This window comes from Mustela nigripes, chromosome 7 (assembly GCF_022355385.1).
Source record: "Mustela nigripes isolate SB6536 chromosome 7, MUSNIG.SB6536, whole genome shotgun sequence".
Lineage (NCBI taxonomy): Eukaryota > Metazoa > Chordata > Mammalia > Carnivora > Mustelidae > Mustela > Mustela nigripes.
The window spans coordinates 17836257-17856605 of NC_081563.1; the positions used below are offsets into that span (position 1 = coordinate 17836257).

The following is a 20349-nucleotide window of genomic DNA, read 5'->3' on the forward strand; positions in this document are numbered from 1 at the left end:
AATCAAAAAGAAATAACCCAGCAGGCCATGCGGAACACTTAATCCCCAAAGGAACCCTATGTTTACTCGGCTTAATTTGCAAAGCCACACAGTCTTATGACTGTAAGACAATGATAAGATTTTTTCTAAGTTACTATTTCTGCCATCTTAGAATGTATAAGTGTTTGTTGGGTCTTTAAACCTCATTCACTCGAACTGTTTTCATCTGGTATTAGGTGCCTGTCAAACCACACTGCAGGAAGTTTGGTTTTCCTACACTGATCTTCCTAAGAGTAACCACTCCATCTCAATTTCCTTCACTAGACTTGTTTCTTCTGTGTGGTCATTAAATATTGATCTTTCTCGGGGTTGTCTCTGGAATCCCTTTTCTTCTCACTCTGATCTATACCTTCTACCAAAAAGTATCACTCATGCCTTCGGCTTCTATCATCATTACATAATAATTCCTAAATCCACATGTTTAGCCCAAGCACCTCTTGAGCTTCTGATCCCTATACCCAACTGCCTATTTGGTATCTCCAATTGGGTATCATAAGATGGGTCAAATTAAAGCTAACTAGTTTATCTTTCCTCAACAAAAAACCCGTTCATCCCTATCTCTATAAAGATATTCCCTACCTCTACTGATAGTATTAGCATCTACTAAGTATTAAATCAGTCATATGAGTAGCCAATTTTGACTCTTCTTCCCTTCACAATAGCCTCCTCCCCTGCCCCAATTTACATTTATACCATTCCCTCTTCGTAATAATTAAAACTCTGCACAACTCCAACATCTTTTTTCCCCAAAAAGCTTTAACGAGGTACAACTTACACGACAAAAAAAAAATCACTCATTTTAAGCATACAATTAAGTGATTTTTAGTAAAGTTACAGAGCTATGCAATCACCAGAGAAATCCAATTTTAGGTAACTACCCCAGGCCATCACGAATCTACATTTCGTCTCCACAGATTTGTCTTTTGTGACTGAATTCTTTCACTTCAGGTAATGTTCCTGAGGTTCATCTATGTTGTACCATGTGTCAATAATTTGTTCCTTTTTATGGCTGAGCAGTATGCCATTTTATGATATACCATTTTGCTTACCCATTCACCAGAAGATGGACACTTGCATTGTTTCCAGTTTTTAGTTGCTGTGAATAGTCTTTGTAAGTGCATATGTTTTCATTTCTCTTGGGCTGTTTCCAGGAGTAGAATCATGGGTCGTATAGTAAATGTTATACTTAATTTTTTAGAAACTGCCAAACTGTTTTCCAAACTGGCTCCAACAGTTTCTTGACTAGTCTCTCATCCTCCTATCCTGACATATTGAGACCTTGCTATTTCCTGCTGCCAAAGTAATTTACCAATTCATTTCACAGTTTAAAATATTTCAGTGACTCATACTGAGTATGGCAATGGTTCTCAAACTTTAGTGTACAAAAAAAACCACTTGAATAGTTCATTAAAGTACAGATTTCTCAGCCTTACTACTCTCAGAGAATCTAATTCACTAAGTCTAATAAGCTGATGTGGGTATTAGGCATACACACACTTTGAAAAACACCTACCTACAGAATAAAGTCTTAAGCTCCTCAGCATTGGCATCGATTCATTCAAATATTTATAGGATAGTTCTAGGGACTGCAGTAGAGCTACAAATAAGCCATTCATAATACTTATATTCCAAATAAGAAAGAGAGACACAAAAAAAAGACAAAATGCCATGTGCTATAGTGGCCAGTGCCTATATTAGATTAGGTAACCAGGGAAGGCCTAACAAAGTAGGAAAAAAGCTTCTTAATTTCAGTGTTCTTGACTCTGCTCGCCTTTATTTTCCACCATTCCATCAAGCTTCATCAATACCAGTTTGTAGTTCTTCAAATATACCATGTTATTTCATATCTCTGTGCCTTTACACAGGCTATTATCTGCTGTGCTTACAAATACCTCCTACTCCTCTGTCACTGCCTCCCTTCTTCTGCTCCACTAGTAACAACACTCCTTTATTCATTCCCCAAACTCTAGACAAAATGCTGGGATCCCTAAAAAGAGGTCTTTCCTCTGTGCTATAAACATGTTCGACCAATTAATACATCTCAACAGTACTTGATTTGTTTTATAATTCTGTCTCCTACTAAGTGAGTTCCTCAAGGACAGGCTTATACACTGAATGAACAAACCATATTTGCTAATTCTGTTAATTTTATATTAATAAAACTACACATAAATGCCAACAGGGAAAACACAAACTGTATTCCTAAAAACTTTTAAAAAGTAAACCCTCTACAGATATGAAAGCCTATAAATCCTTTAAGAATAAGAATCAAAAATTAACAGATCTACTCCTACAAAAAAAAATTTCACTGAAAAGAACTTTCTGTAATTTGCACTGCTGTACTTCCTAAAACTGTCACAGAAAGTAAAATTTTAAAATACATTTGAGAATTTGCATGGCACATTAGTATCAGGAATATATAAAGTCTATGCCTCAAAGGAGATTATTTTCATAATACCAGCAACACTAAAGAAACATCATTTGGTAACACTCAGTGATTTCTTGGTCTTCAGGAGCAAGCTCATTTCCATAACTCACCTCTTTTTATTCTTGCTTCCTTAATTTCTTCACAGAGTTTATTAAATTCTGGATCCAATTCTGCTGCAATGATGGCATGTGCAGTGTCCTTCAGGGTACAAGCCCTGTGCCTAATTATTTTATCTGTTAAAAAAGTTGGTATACTTGAAATAACATAAACAAAGGGCATCTTAAAAAGAGAAAGCAAAGAATACAAACATTTAAATAAAACTGTAAAAAGCATTTCAAGGTGAGAAACAAGCTCATTTAAATGATGAGTAAAATATGAATATAATACACCACTTAGTCACCTTGATAATTCTCTGAAAACTGTATTTTTTAGAACTTCAAAGTACAGGTGACCCTTGCACAACAGAGGGTCAGAGGTGCCAAATCCTCACATAGTCAAAAACCTATAACTTTGACTCCCCCCAAAATAGTAATAGCCTAGTAATAGCCTAATGTTGACCAGAAATCTTACAGGTAACATAAATAATCTATTAACACAAATTTTGTATATTAAATGTATCATATACTATATTCATACAATACAGCTAGAGAAACGAAAATGTTAAAAAAAAAAATAAGAGAAAATATATTTATAGTACTGTACTGAATTTACCAGAAATAAAAAAAATCCATGTGTAAGTGGACCTATGTAATTCAAACCTGTGTCCTTCAGGGTCAATTGTACAAGGCCTATTTAACAACTCATTATCTCAAAGATACAAAGCTTTATTTTGTATTTTTAAAAAACAAAAATGTATGATGTTCAATAAAAAAATGTTAAGAGATTCAGAGGACATTAACCATATGTCCAGCATCAGAGTTGTCACAGATAAATACTGAGGATCAGAGAATCTTATATAATTTTCTCCGTAAGTTAAAACTGGTCAAAACTGTGAAGAAAATAATATACCCTGAAGATAATACACCCTAAGTAACAGTGACCTATTAAAAAACCTAACAGAAACAAAAAAATACAGCAAGACACTCTAAGCTGAAGACTGCTAGACAGTGTAAAAATCACAGATAAGGGGCGGGTGGCTCAGTGGGTTAAAGCCTCTGCCTTCGGCTCAGGTCATAATCCCAGAGTCCTGGGATTGAGCCCCGTGTCAGGCTCTCTGCTCAGCGGGGAGCCTGCTTCCTCCTCTCTCTCTGCCTGCCTCTCTGCCTACTTGTGATCTCTGTCAAATTAAAATAAAAATCTTAAAAAAAAAAATCACAGGTAAATCAAGAAGGGAAATACAGACACCCGTCTACCTGGCTAGGTAAACTACAGCTGACACTTGCACGGAGTCTCTGGTTTACAGTAATCCAGAAGCCCCTATTCATGAACAGTACAACATAAAAAGGACTTCTGAGAGCTATGCAGCTCTGAAATACCAAAAGGAAAGGGGTGCCTGGGTGGCTCAATTGGGTAAGCATCCAACTCTCAATTTCATATAGTGTCGGGCTCGCACTCAGCCAGGAGTCTGCTTGTCCCCCTCCCTCTGCTCCCCCCACCCCGACTCCTCTAAAATAAATAAATAAAATTTTAGAAATAAAAATAAAAAAATAAAAATCAAGTAAATATATCAAGGTCACTTATTTTACAAAGTGTCAAGAACTAAAACCCCAAGTCTCAAAATAACATCTGCTTTTCAACCCTAGTAAAGGCAAAAAGTATAGATGGACATTTTTTTGTAACTGCTCTTATGAGAAAGCCATAACAGTTCATGGTGGAAATCTTACAAAAATACATAACACTCAAAAGGCAACACTGGTATATTTCCTTGCAACACATTTCTCTAAACATTCATTCAATAAATAATGGCAACTGTACCAGAACCTGAGCCAGGTAACGCTACATGGTAATGAACAAGAGAAGTCCCCACTTCGAAGAAAATTTTCATATTAGTATAGGACAGAGATGTTAATCAAATAATCCCTCATACACACATATAAACATTTCCCTCACCCTTCCCACATCCCCCCAAATCTTGAGTAATGGCTATGAGGAAAACCCACATGGTATTTGGTGTGGGGGTAAATTTGAATTGGACAAGTAAGCAAAGGCCTCTCTGAAGAAATGGAATTTAAACTGAGACTGAAAGCACGCACTGGAAGCCACCTGAAGAGTGGGGGGTAAATCAGCGTAGGTTCAGAAAATACCATGGGAGAAAGTTCTGGAGTAAAAAGATCTTAGAGATTTCAAAAAACTAAAAGGCAGCCTCTGTGGTTAGAATACAAATAAACAGGGTACCTGGTTGGCTCAGTTGGTTAAGTGTCTGGTTAAGTGTCTGTTCAGCAGGGAGTCTGCTTCTCCCTCTGCCCCTCATCCCCCTTGTGCTTGCTCTGTCTTTCCCTCCCTCTCTCAAATAAATAAATAAAACCTTAACTAAATAAAAATAAAAAAGAGGGGCACCTGGGTGGCTCAGCTGTTAAAGTGTCTGCCTTCGGCCCAGGTCATGATCCCAGGGCCCTGGGATCAAGCCCTACATTGGGCTCCCTGCTCAGCAGGAAGCCTGTTTCTCCCTCTTCCACTCCCTCCTGCTTGCGTTCCCTCTCTTACTGGCTCTCTCTCTCTCTCTCTCTCTGTGTCAAATAAATAAGTAAAATATTTTTAAAAATTTTAAAAAAGTACAAGAGACAAATGGGAATCTGACTATTTAAAGGACTCAGACTTTATCTAAGAGCAATGAAAAGTCACTAAAAAGATCAGAACAGGGAAGCAACATGATTTAAATGAAGATCTTCAAAAGCTCATCTCTAGGGGCACCTGGGAAGCTCGGTCAGTTAATCAACCATGTCTTGACTTTGGCTCAGGTCATAATCTCAGGGTCATGGGATCAAGCCCCACATCAGCACCGAGTCTGCTTGTCCCTCTCCCTCTGATCACCCCTGCTCAGGGGCGTGCACGTGCTCATTCTTTCTCTCTCAAATAAATAAATAAATAAAACCTTTTTAAAAAAAGAAGATCATCTCTAGCCATTACCTGGGAACTGTACTGAAGGGGTCAAGAATAAAAACAGGGAACATAATCAGAAGGCTCTTTTTTTTTTTTTTTTTTTTTAAGTGAGAGAGGAGAGCAAACTGAACGAGGGTGGAGTAAGACTGGGGGTGGTGAAAAAAAGATTACAGACTTGAAATATGTTCTCAATAATGCAACTTGATGATGAAGTGCAGGGTGAGGTATGGATCAAGGATAACTCTCTAGCTTCTTGCATAAAAAATGGGAAAATGGAAGTAATACTTATAAAGATATAAAAAAATTAGAGAAAAAATTGAGAGGGAAGGAGGAAAAATGTCAGAAATTAAAGAGTTTATTTTGATATGTGTAAAAACAAATATCCAAAGGAAATAGCATAAAAATATGAAGGTAAATGAATATAGGTCTCAAGAATCTATGACCAAAAAACCACAACTGTATAATCTGAATTTATTATTTAACATTCTCTTCTTCCCTAAGTCTTAAAAACAAAAAGGATATATTAGAGATATTAAACTCCACATATTTAAAGTATACATTTGATCACACCAAAGAGAATAAAACATATTGGAATAAACTTAACCGAAGAAGTAAAAGACCTGTACTCTGGAAACTACAAAACACTGAATAAAGAAACTGAAAGTGATACAAATAGATGGAAAAATACTACATGTTCATGGATTGGACAAATTAATATTGCAATCTGCAGATTCAATGCAATTCCTATCAAAATGCCAACAACATTTTTCACAAAACTAGAACAAAGAATACCAAAATGCACACTGAACCACAAAAAACCACAAGTAGCCAAAGCAATCTGAGAAAGGAAAACAAAACTGGAGGTACACAATTTCAAGATGTACTACAAAGCTGTAAGAATAGAAACAGTGTAGTCCTGTACAAAAACAAGACACAGGGATCAACAGAATAGAAAACCCAGAAATAAACCCACGCTTACATGGGCAATTCATCTATGACAGTAGTGACAAGAAGATACATGGGGAAAAGACAGTCTCTTCAACAAATGGTGTTGGGAAAACTGGACAGCCACATGCATAAAAATGAAACTGGACCACTTTGTTACATCATACACAAAAACAAACTCAAAATGCATTAAAGACTTAAGTGTGAGAACTGAAACCATAAAATTCCTAGAAGAGAACACAGACAGTAATTTCCCAGACATTAGCCTTAGCAACATTTTTCTAGGTAAGTCTCCTCAGGGAAGGCAAACAAGAGCAAAATTAAGCTTCTGAGACTATGCCAAAATAGACCATTTACTTTCACTGTAACTGATGTGATTATTTGTAAGGTTGTTATTTATTTTCCACTTGTTCCATTTGCTCTTTGTTCCCTTCTCCTCCTTTCTCTTACTTCTTTTGGATGTGTACTTATATTTGATCCCATTTTATCTCCTTGTTGGTTTATTAGCTCTAACTATTTGCTGCACTACTACCAGCCCTCCTCGAATTTAAGGAGTATTTCTTTTCTCTGGTCTCAGACAGTTTCCTCCCAAGTATACACCAGTGTTCAGCTCAAGACAGGAAGAAGATCTTCTGCAGATATCCAGAGTGCTCTCTGTGCAGCTTTCTTTCTGCCCTGAGAACTCCACCTGCTTTGACCTCCTTACATTCCCAGCTCTGTCTCTGTAATTCAGGTAGACTTCCAAGTCCTGCCTGGGCTCTTTCTTCCTTCCTGTACCACAGTCTGGAAATTCTCCAAGCAACTACAGTGCTCAACTTATTTGTTTCTCATCTTTTGGGGAACACTATCCTTCATTTCCTGATATCTAATGACTTCAAAATTGTTTTTTCACACATTTTATTCAGTTTCTTTCACTGTTTCAGGTAGGAGGGAAAATTCAGTTTCTTTTACCCCATCATAGACAAAATCAGAAGTTTCCTGGTAACTTCAAATATTGAGAACCAAACCATAACGATATGTAAAAATCCAAACTAGGATGTAACTTAATTTTTCAAAACTATTACTCTACTGTTAGAAGTTTTAGTTGCTCCAAATTTTAGATACTACACAATAAAAACCTAAATTAAACATCCTTAGAAGTAGTTATACTTTCAAGCTGATAATACAATGTTTGTGGTGCATGTGATACCACAATTTTCTGCCACTGGCTTTCTACCCCAGCTTGAAAAAGCTAAGAAAGAGAGAAGTGAAAATATAAAGCCATGTATCTGACACATTATCAATCTAAAATAACTCAGTGGTCTTTCTTTTTAAATGTATGCCTCCCACCCATATTCCATCCACACTTAAATGGGAAATGAATGAATGAATGAATGAACGCATGAATGAAAAAAAGAACCATAAAAATTTCCCGCTGGTCTGAAGGATAAGGAATTTATTCTGAAGAGCATCTGCATTTATGAGGAAATAGTATTTTTCATGTGACTATCATTGTAATTATTTTTAATCATTCTTAGCTTAGAATTGTGTCTATGTTTATACACAGCAAAGAATCATAAGCTTATAGAACATTAAAACCAGAACAGATGTCATGTTTTCAAACTTCATCTTTTTTGAAAGGTGGGAGGGGGTAATCTTAGAACCTTATAAGCATGTGATGAAAATGAAAAATTATACATGTATACAATTTCGGATGCTGTTCTATAGACTCTCATGGACATCAGACTTAAAATCCTTGTTTTAAAATGTTAAGTTATGTATTTACTACTTCTTTTGTCTCATATTTATGATCTTAAGAATCTCAAAATCCACATAATATGAAAGTAATAAAAGCACAACGAAAAACCACACACACTGGCTCTGAGGACAGAACTCAACCCATTCAGTTGTTCCATATAAGATTTGTGGATATGCACACTAAGTACGTAACCTCTGAGCCTCAACGCCCTTATATCTATAAAATAAAGGTAGGATCACCTACATTTTTGGGGCAAACTGATGAGTATCTATAAAATCAATTGAATTACTACTTTCCTCAACACCCCAAAACCAAATAATCCTGTCAAGAAATGGGCAGAAGACATGAACAGCCATTTTTCCAAAGAAGACATACAAATGGCCAAGAGACACATGAAAAAATGCTCAACATCACTCAGCATCAGGGAAATACAAATCAAAACCTCAATGAGGGGGCAACCTGGGTGGCTCAGTGGGTTAAAGCTTCTGCCTTCGGGTCAGGTCATGATCCCAGGGTCCTGGGATTGAGCCCTGCATCAGGCTCTCTGCTCAGCGGGGAGCCTGCTTCCCCCTCTCTCTCTGCCTGCCTCTCTCCCTACTTGTGATCTCTGTCAAATAAATAAATAAAATCTTAAAAAAAAAAAAAAACCCAAAAACCTCAATGAGATACCACCTCACACGAGTCAGAATAGCTAAAATCACAAGTCAGGAAACAAGAGATGTTGGCAAGGATGCAGAGAAAGGGAAACCTTCTTACATTGTTGGTGGGAATGCAAGCTGGTACAGGCACTGTGGAAAACAATATGGAGGTTCCTTAAAAAGTTAAAAACAGAATTACTCTATGACCCGGGAACTGTACTACTATTTATCCAAAGGCTACAAACACAGTGATTTGAAGGGGCACCTGCCCCCCAATGCTTGTCGCAGCAATGTCCACAATAGCCAAACTGTGGAGAGAGCCCAGATGTCCATCAATAGATAAATGGATAAAGAAGATGTGAGGGGTGTGTGTGTGTGTGTGTGTGTGTGTGTGAAACAGAATATTACTCAGTCATCAAAAAAGCAAGCAAGCAAGCAAGCAAGCAAGCTTACCATTCCATCATGCATAGAACTAGAGGGTATAATCCTAATATAGAGGGTATAATGCTAGTAAGTATAGTGCAAAGTAAGTCGATCAGAGAAAGACAATTATCATATGACTTCACTCACATGTGAACTTTAAGAAACAAAATAGAGGAGCATAGAGGGGAAGGGAGGGAAAAATAAAATAAGATGAAATCAGAGAAGGAGACAAACCATATGAAACTCTTAACTATAGGAACACACTGAGGGCTGTTGAAGGCGAGGCGGGTTGGGGGCTAGGGTAACTGTGATCAGCATACAATGAGCACTGGGTGTTACATACAACTGATGAATCACTGACCTCTACCTCTGAAACTAATAATACACCATATGTTAATTAACTGAATTTAAATAAAATTAAATTAAATTTAAAAAGAATCACTGCTTTTATGAATGTAGTAACTATTATCAATGCGTCAGTGTATCTTTTGTATTTTGGCAAACAGAAGTACATTAGCTGTCCTTTTCCTATAAAATTATTAAGAAAGATTAACATTTTGGGATGCCTGGGTGGCTCAGTGGGTTAAAGAAAGATTAACATTTTAAGCAAAACTAATTTTTATGGGATAATTTTTCATCTCAAATTATTTCATAAAAAAGATATTTCGTGTATTTACTGGCTCATATCTCCATTATGTTATCATGTCTCCACTTTATAATTTCTATGTAATTTGAAACTCCTTCAGTTAGTACCTAACAAGAGAACAACTGATGAAATTTACTCACTGGCCACATTTACTAAAAACATGCTCCATACATACACCTGCACAGATCCTGTTCCCAATCAGCTTAGAGTTGAACACAAGGTATAAGGATATGTGAACAAGTAACCACCTCGGGCCAAGGGAGCAGGTGGTGGAGAGGTAGGTAAAAACTGTCTCAGAAAAGTTACACAGTGCTATGATTCCAAGATAAAGGGATCACTTATAACTGGAAGGACATTAAAAAAAAAAAAAAAAAAACTTTCACGAATGTAGCTTTTAGTATTCCTTGAAGGGTAAGTGGATTTTAAAAGATACATGTAGTTTTAAAAACAATGTACTCTATGTAACTTACACCTATAAAACCCGTTTACAAAGAAAAAGCTATACACTCTCCCAAGAGGGGCAATACATTTAACAAAGGTACCATAAGTTCCAACAGTTAAGACTCGACCTAAACTGAGAAATGGGACCTAAATTTCCTAGGAGAGGATTCCTCCTAGGCTTCTCTTTCTTCTCATCCCGTATACCACCTCTATGATCTCATTCACTCCTACACGCTGATAACTCCAACCAAGTTTTTTGCCCAAATGTCTCCCAAGCTCCAGAACTGTATACACAACTACTACTCTGCAATATCTGTTTTATCTGAGTGCACCAAAAGTTAACTCATACTAACATGTCCGAAATTAAATATAGCATAATGCCTATCAACCTGTTCCTCCACTGGTTTCCTCCTTATAGTCCTTAACCACTCAGACCAAACACTCAGAAATCATTCTCGATTTCTGTCAGTCACATCTAATCAATCTATCACTAAGCCCTCTGTGTTCAATCTCACTCAGCCTACTACATAGGCTTTAGGCATCTTCCAGGCCAGAGCTGTACATTTCCAGCACTGACCACAACTTATCCGTAAGAGAGTATCTCACACATGGGTGCTCAGTAAATGGAGACTTGGTGAGAAGGGGAATCAATTAATTTCCATTCACTCTTCCACCCGATTCCACACTGTCCCACCCTATTCTCCAGCCACATTCATTTTTTTTTTAGAATCTTGTACACTACTTCTCTCGGCCTGGAATGAATGCCCTTCCTAACCTTAGTCATTTCTGGGTAGTGTCTTCTCCTCTGTGCTCTATTCATACTGTGTACGTATTTCTAACAGAGACCTTATAAAACTGCATTATAATCATCTGTGGTCACTTCAAGACAAAATTTTTAATTGCCACTTCTATGCTATCTCTATACCTTAATAACCTATTATAATTACAGGGGCACCTGGGTGGCTCAGTTGGTTAAGCATCCGACTCTTGATTTTGGCTCAGGTAATGTTCTCAGGGTTCTGGGATTGAGCACCATGATGGGCTCCGTGCTCGAGGTGGGGTGGGGAGGGGTTCTGCTTGAGGATTTCTCTCCTTCTCCCTCTGTTCCTCTCCCATTCATTCTTACTCTTGCACTCTCTCTAATAAATAAATAAATCTTTTAAAAAAATAAATAAAAATAAGTAGAGCCTTTAAAGAGGTAATTAAGGTAAAATAAGGTTGCATGAATAGGCCCTAATCCAATCTGTGTCCTTATGTGAGAAGAGGAAATTTGGATAGAGACACCAAGGGTTTGTGCACACAGAGAAATGACCACATGAGGGCACAGCAAGAAGGTAGCCATCTGCAAGCCAAGGAGAAGTCTCAAGAAAAACCAAACCTGCTGACACTTTCATTTAGGACTTGGAGCCTCCAGAACTGTAAGAAAATTAATTTCTGTTCTTTAAGCCTCTTTAAGTCTATAGCACTTTGTTATGAAAACTCTCTCAAACTAATACCATAACACATAGCATAATGTCTGCCACAGAGCAATTATTCAACATGTATTACATCTGCATATCTCTACCGTTAAGAGACAAGGACTATCACAATCATCTTTGTATTCTAAGCACCCGGTTCAGTAACTAGTACATGGTACTCACAAACACTAATAGAAAATATTAATGGGTTTGGCTGAAGCACAGCCCACAGAGGGCTCCAAAAGCTAGGGTAAAGCTGTGAGCTTTTTTCCTAAGCAAACTGGTACAAAACAGAAGATTCTGAGAAGACTACAAGACTAAGTCTGAACTTTCACCAAAATGAGCTCAATGGTCTGTTTGTGAATGAGACTGGGGGCTAGAGAATGTATTGTCTACAAGACAAAGAATGGGGAATGGCTTAACATATACAGTCCCATAAGATAATAATTAGGGTCAAATATCTGAGATACTAGTTACATTTAGAACTATAAGTTAAAATCCTTCTGGCTAACATATTTAATTTCTGTCCACATCATCCTCAAGGGAGAGAATCTGGGTAAACACTTAGGCAACATGGATAGCTTCCAAAATACTGGCTTTTGTCTTCTATGTATATGCTAGTTTTTTTCCCAAATGGCCAAGAGCTCTGCAAAACAGAACACTGTAAGCTTCCAAATACTCATGGGAGCTTGTAAAAGTAATACAACACTCATGTAATTTCTACTTGCTACACAACAGACCCTGAGGTTGTTTTCCTAATACATAACAAGTGGTTCTGCTGCTAAGAAAAAAATAAGCCTCTTAACTTAAAGATACGAAATAATCTAAGAGCCAAAATCGTGCTTCTGAATTATATCACACTCTTTGCATCTAAAACAGTGAAGAAAGAAGTTATAAGTGCACCATGTCAGCTCTGTGAGATAGAGCCTTATTCTTTGATTATACAACTGCATCAGATAGGAAAAGCTTATTATGCACCAAAAACCATGGTTTCTTCCTCAAAAGTAGTATTATTTCAATGTGTTTATAATTAAGGAACATAGGGTGAAAAATCTGAATTGATCAGATTAACCTTTATGATTAACCCAATGTGGTTATAATTAAGCAAATTTGGAGTGACCTCCACTGGCTTTCTCTAACCATTCAAATTTATTTTTCACTATCAGTCCCTAGATTTTTTCCTAAATGTGGTCCAGGGAATTTAATAAACAGGTACCCGCTAATCAACGACTTTATGAAAAATCAAGGCACAATTTAAATAAACTAATGATGATAACAAAAATAAAAATATGAACTACTAACCTCTATGGAACACTTAACAAGTCTCAGGCATTATGCTAAGGGCTTAATATACTTAGGTTGAACCATATGAAAACGGTAGTTCCATAAGATTTAACCTAATACATTTTCTCATTTAACCCATACAACCACCCCAATGAGAAGAATACTTCAATTATCCCTATTTTGCAGATAGGGACACTAAAATGGCCTTGGTGTACTCATATTAAACATATACAATTTTAAGAACACAACATCAGAAAAGGCCACTTGGTGATCATGATGAATCAAGATAAAATTAAGAGCACTCCATAATCATATCTAAACATAGACAAAAGCATGAACATTGTCCTAGCTACAAAAATAACCAAATATAACCCTTCTTGGATAATACAAATGACTGTTTCTTCTTTCCCCATCCCAGTTTTAGCCTTGCTCCATTCTTCTTGCCTTTCAGGTTCTTAAAATACCTAATCACAAAGTTACCCCCACTTTGTAAGAGCATCCAATCTACTAAAATGCCTGACTTTCTTAAATCCTCTCCAAAATCCTTAGCACAAGCTCAAATCCCACATAGTTCCATATAATATATATTCTTTCGTGTTACAATGAATCAGTCAATTCATCTTTTTTTAACTACAGATATGTTCCTAGAGGTCCTTCCTGGAGGGTACTCACAGAGCTGGGACTAGAGATTTGAGTACAGGGTGGGATTAGGGACAAAACAATAAAGTAACATTAAAAATACCCACAATCGACAGAATACACGCTGTCTACCTAAAGGGGTCTTTTACTATATAAACTTATCCTATAATGAGTTCCCCATCAATTTGGAATTCCCAGTGTTTATCAGCACTGGTGTTTACTAAACAAATAAATTTCACATTCAATTCTCAATTACTCAGTTTTCCACCCTACCTGAACAAAATAAGAATCTAATTCCAAAAGTAAAAACTAAACACTGAACAGAATACCTAAAATATAAAATCCTAATTTAAACCCATTATTTAATAAAATAATAATTACAATTAAGTATGATTTCCTCATAAAGAAGTTTCTAAATACAATAATATGTCCTTACAACTAATTTATCTACCTAAACATGGGCATGCTTTAGTATTTACACTTTCAATCAACTTCTTATTGGTCACCAAAGTGAATCTTGCCCAGAGCCTCCTTACCTCCTGGGTCCTTATCTGGATTGTACTCTAGAGCATTGCTACAGATGAGGTCAATATCTTTCAGAAAATCCTTAGCAGTCAGGTAATTATGCTTATCAATTTTAGTTATTACTGTTGATAAATCCATTGGTTCCTTGATTACTTCAAGATAATCTGAAACCTAAAACAAAGAGGGTATTTTAATGAAAATTACTTCTATTTCATATGACCTACTCAGAAAAACACAAAACCATGTGGTTATTTAAAAATTAAGTCTAAATATCTTAAAAATTACAAATAAGGATAAAGTTATAGAACATTTATACTACTAAAGTTACTACTTTGAAGTCAACTTTCCATGAAAGCTTCGGTTTCAAGTCATATCTAAATCAACACTGAAATGTTTCTCATTTTGAAATATAAAAGCCAATTTTGTCAGCTTTCCCCGCCCCTGACCCCGATCCTTTGGATCTACCTGAGAAGAAAATGTATTCGTAAAAGCACCCAGTAAGTATCAATAAATATTACTTTAAGAAATTTTTTGAAGGAAATTAAGAAACATAGATTTTTCATATTACTAAGGAAGTCCTCTGGTAAATCTCTTTAATATCTTAAAACAAAAAAATTTTTTCTTTCTCATTTTCCAGAGTGAATCATTTCATGGAAAGTGTTTTCTGCTCCTTTGGAGTCATTACAAACATTCTGAGTAAATTATACAACAAAAATAAGTATTGCCTTCAATGACTAGTAAAAATTTGCTTGGACTTCCCTAATGATAAATGAATTCGCAAGCAAATGTGCTCTATGTGCCAACTTTCTGGGAGATAACTCAAAATAGGAGGTAGTAAGTCAGGATTTGCCCAATGTTTTGTAACATTTGGCCACTAAGAAAGCTCTACCAACCTATCTACCTATTGCCTCCCCCAATGCAAATCTCAAATCAAATAATCAGGTTTGATACAAAAGCAGTCTTAGAAACATCTAATTAATCCAGGACCAAATTCTGGAGCTAGGATAATTTCTGTTCTATGAAAATAAAGGTTACTTTTTCTCCACTGTAAATACACACACACAAACATATACATATTTTATACATTTTTTAAAATTTTTAGGTAACTGTGTGGGCATGTGATAATTTTTTAATTTCTAGAAGCTGAAAATGTCCTTATAGGGGAGGCAGTGAAGCTATACTGAACAAATAAGAGCTCAGAAGATATTAGTTAGATTCCTGGTTCTGGCATTTGGCATGCCTTGTGTACATACGGAAACTGTTTATTAACTGCAAAGCACTATAAAAACTTATATTATCGGGGCAGCCTGTGTGGCTCAATTGGTTAAGCATCTGCTTCTCCCTCTCCCTCTGCCCCGCCCCTCCACTCATGTCACTTTCTCTCTCACTCTCTATTACACATTTTCTAAAAATTTACATTACTAAGATTATAAAATTTTTGCTCCAATATCTAATTTTAAGTTCAATGTTTATTTTCTAAACTTTTGTTTTCTCTGAAGTCTGCTTTGCAGTTCCATAAAGTTTTTAGACATGTCAAATTCATTATCTGAATATAAATTTTTATTTTTTAGGTTATTTAAATATTATCTTGTGTGGCACCTGGATGGCTCAGTTGGTTAAGCATCTGCCTTTGGATCAGGTCATCATCTAGGGGTCCTGGGATGAGCCTGACTCCAGCTCCCTGCTCAGCAGGGAGTCTGCTTCTCCCTCTCCCTTTACCCTTCCCCTCCCTCACCCTCCTACCCCTGCTCTCTCTCTTTCAAATAAATAAAATGTTAAAAAAAAAAATTTTTTGTTTTCCCTTCATGCTTCAGAGAGACCTCTATGTTTTCAGCTTTAAGAGCAAAGAACCAGTAGCAGAATGAACGTAAAAAAAAGAAAACAGAAAATAAGAAAACATAACCCTTGAATAGAAGTTTTATCTAATCAACATTTTCTATCCCCTTCCAATGCCTTACCAACCTTTATAAAACTTTTATTCTACCACAGATGGCATTTGAAATCTGATCATTTCTTCTGTTTAGAATGAAAGAGAGTTCTCTGGGGGAAGGGCAAAACTGGTTCACTCCCAGTAGAGTAGGCTGACTTGAGGTCAAGCCCTTATCAATTAAGTGTCAGAGGGGCACCTGCATTGCTCAGTCATTAAGCTTCTGCCTTCAGCTCAGGTCATGATCCCAGGATCTTGGGATCAAGCCCTGCGTCGGGCTCCCAGCTTGGCGGGGGGCCTTCTCCTCTCTCTTCCATTCGCCCTGCTTGTGTTCCCTCTCTCATTGTCTCAATCTTTAAAGTAGGCTGACAGTTTTAAGATTATCTGGTAACACTAAGAGGGGGAAAAAATGTTCCAAAAATGTAAAATGTTATGTATTAATTGCTAAAGCAAATTAGGCAATTCCTGTCTTTTCAGTAGAAAAAGATTTAAGGTATAGCTGTGATATAAGGTAAGGAATGTGGACATTGAATTTCAAAAAAATCTTTCAGTCTTGGCTACGTTGCTTGCCTAGGAGCCTCAGTTTTCTGAGCTGCAATGTAAGAATAATAATGACCTTGTGAGGTTGTTAAAAGAATCAATGGATAGAACTATGTATTGTGGATAAATAAAAATATACAAATAAAGTTACAGACAGTCCCTTTACTCCAAAAAACAGACAAAAACCAAAAATGGAAAAATAGCTACTTTCAGAGGGGAAAAAACCCATAATGCTAGCTTATTCTTTCTGGTCATACGTGACGTAATGATTCCAAAGGAATCTGCTCAGGTCCAAAAGTACAGGTTTCACAAGGACACAACATTAAACTATGAATCATTTCATAATTCAAATTTTAAAAAAAATGGAAGAAAAAACTTAAAACCAACAACACCAAAGCTGTTCAAACATGGAGTCTGAACTATAAGAAGAAGGTCAGTAAAGACTGCATTGTGTTCATCCACACACTATATTATCCCAGGATAAAAAAACAAAAACAAAACCAAACCAAAACAAAACAAAACAAAAAAAATTTCATCTACAGTATTATAGTAGATTCCAAATGGAAAATTTCTTTTCTTATCATCACAAACCATGCTCCCACAAGGACACAAAACAATACACATAAAAAGTGAGAAATTTTCCACTGGGAGCAGAGAAAATCCTTGCAGGGAAAAACAATTTTAGTTACATAGGATATACTTAACTTCAAACAGCATCTTTTAGTCACAGGCATTTCCAAAATATGAAAGATAAATTTCAGGTTTCTTTGCCACCACTTTCACTAAGGTATACATAATTTGGAAAATGCCAAAATTAATTGGTATTGGTTAGTTAACACCAATATACTTTTTAAGAGCAAAATTTATCCTGGAATAAAAATAGTCTAGTATGGACATTTCACTAAAGTAACTTTTAATCCTCTTCTTAAACTGAAGAGATAGAGATCACAAAGATCAATTCTAATTAAGAGGACATACAAATTGGTCACTATTTTCATCCAAAAGTCACCAGATTTTTGCTGATGACATCAGCAGTTATCACATGGATTAAAATTTTACAGGCTAGGGGTAATATTCATCCATGCCTTTGTTTTTTTTCCTTCCAAAAAAAGATGTCAACATTTTTTTCTTTTAGCCAGTTCAACTTCACTGTTTGCACACTACTGAAACAAGACCTCTTCAATATCCACCGGTTTGCTGAAGATGTTAAAGCGTTTATCTGTGGCCAGCCTCTTGGTTACATCCCTGAGAAACAACCGCAACTCTCTTAAAGTATTTTCCTCCTGGTCCTCCATCCGGTTCTTTTCTGATTCTGATAACTGACGAGGTGGAGAAGGTAGTGCAAGGGGAAGCACTTCCATAGCACAAAGACCTAAAGAAAATAGACGAAAATGTTAAGATTCCAACAGATCCGGGACAGCAATAAAGAATTCCAAGTACATATAAACAACCTGTAAACCCAGTAAGTAAAAATGTGAATGGAAAGTAACAGGACATTAGAGAATAAATTTAATAAAACAATTCATAGTAGGACTCCTTTAAATGGCAAATGATATGATTTTAAATAATTTGATTTTGAAATATGATTTACATAAAACTTACTAGAAATATTTCAAATAAAAAAAATATCTTTAGGTGAAGAACTATATGCTGATTTGCTTAAAGTCAATGTTGTTTAAAAACCCTCTTCTCAAAATGGGGTTGCCTTATGTGCATGAAAGTGAAATAGACAAGTAACCATTCTCTGATCCTTCCCCCTCCCAAAAGTTCTAATTTTAGACAAGTCTTCTATTCATATTCTTAGTACAACATAGTAGGGGTAGTGAATGCCATGTACCTGTGCAGAGAGCAAAAAAAAAAAAATTACAAACTGGGGGCACCTGGATGGCTCAGTCATTTACCTGACTCTTGACTTCAGCTTAGCTCATATCTCAGGATCATGAGATTGAGCCCTGTGTGGGGCTCAGCGCTGCACAGTGGAACCTGCTCAAGACTCTCCCTCTCTCTCTGCCCCTCCCTACCCTCTCTCTCCCTCAAAAAAAAAAGGGAGAGGGACTAGAAGAAGAATCCCAAAAACATGAATAAGATAGAACATCCAGTCTACAGTGATATATATAAAATCTATAATATTCATTATCTACTGTAAAACAAACAAACAAAAAAATCTCAAAAAGTAAAGTATTAACTTTCCTAAATACATTATTCCCTAATTCCTTAAGACTTTCCCAGTATCACACTGAATTTGAGGATTAAACTTTTAAGGATTATGGCTGATTTCTAAATAGCCCCTAAGATGAAAAATTAAAGTAAATAGAAGCAACTCAAAAAGAAAAAGAATTATGTTCATCTTTAACACAGAAAATTCAATCTATGCATGAGACTAAAATGTATCTGGAATATGCAAGATAAAATGATTCATTTTCATAATGAAATTTTTTAAAAACTTATTTAGATTAACGGGAGGAAACAACCAATAATCAGAAAGTGTAACTTCCATATTTAATTTCCCAAGGTTTCTAGGGGGGAAAACACCCCACAACTACAGCCATTTGATAGATGCTCCTTTTTAGAACTCTGAGATAATGTGGAAATGAGTCACTAAAGAACAATTAAATGATTGACGTGTTGGATAAGATAATCAATAAAAAACAGAAGTAGAATTCAGAAAAGCAAGGACTTGGAAGGGGTAGAAATGTATTTAATATCCTCCAACAATCACATGAGAAATATAAAGATAGAATGATGGCAAAGACACTTAAAAACTTGTAACAGGATTGCTATTTTCAAGAAGAGGCTGAAAGAGTACAAAGAAGACCTTATCTTTTATACATCTTTTAGACTAGAAAGAGTCTCTTAAGCGACTTAGAATGCACTCCTCACTTAAATCAAGGGGCTGAAATTTGAAATATTATGCTACTAAGCCAAATCCAAGAAAATTCTAATACTTAAAGTCATGATGGGTTTCCAAGTGCCTACCATAAGATACCTAACAGAATAGGTACTCAATAAAAATGTGAAAAATAAATAAACCAGAAAAGGCAAACATTCTGATCATCTCTTGACCCATCACACGTACCATGACCCACAAAGTAATCAGCACACCACCCAGTGTTCTCAAAATTATTGTTCAAGTCCTCTGTCCTTAAACTAACTAAAAAAGAACAGAATTGAAGACTTTTTGAGCCTCAAAATGTGAAATCTACCAGAGCATCTGAACTGAAATGGTAAGAAGACTTCATTAACAGTCGCTTGTTAGTAGAGCTGTAACTATGAGGCTGTACTTCACAATCTCAAGTCAGGTAAACACAATTACCTCTCCATCTAAAGAGAAATTTCCATCCAAAGAAAATGTGTCCATCTAAAAAGAGCGAATCTAAAAAATCGACTTTACTTCCACAAGAAATTTTTTTTTTTAAGTGACAAGAAATGGCATTTTTTTTTTTTAAAGATTTTATTTATTTATTTGACAGAGAGAAATTACAAGTACACTGAGAGGCAGGCAGAGAGAGAGAGAAGGAAGCAGGCTCCCTGCTGAGCAGAGAGCCCGATGCGGGACTCGATCCCAGGACCCTGAGATCATGACCTGAGCTGAAGGCAGCGGCTTAACCCACTGAGCCACCCAGGCGCCCAAGAAATGGCA

General features: G+C 36.2%; 1 protein-coding gene across 2 annotated transcripts in view; it reads right to left on the bottom strand.

Moving 5' to 3' along the window:
- The window catches only part of ATAD2B (ATPase family AAA domain containing 2B), a 150123-nt gene that overhangs the window by 14645 nt on the left and 115129 nt on the right, over positions 1-20349 (bottom strand). Inside the window, exons 21-23 of one of the 2 annotated variants that reach the window (XM_059405214.1) lie at positions 17885-18081; positions 14254-14413; positions 2578-2700 (exon numbers count right to left, since the gene is read on the bottom strand). In XM_059405214.1, the coding sequence (XP_059261197.1) occupies positions 2578-2700; positions 14254-14413; positions 17885-18081 (480 nt within the window). The remainder of the gene's footprint in view (positions 1-2577; positions 2701-14253; positions 14414-17884; positions 18082-20349) is intronic. The other variant, XM_059405213.1, reaches the window with a different exon arrangement.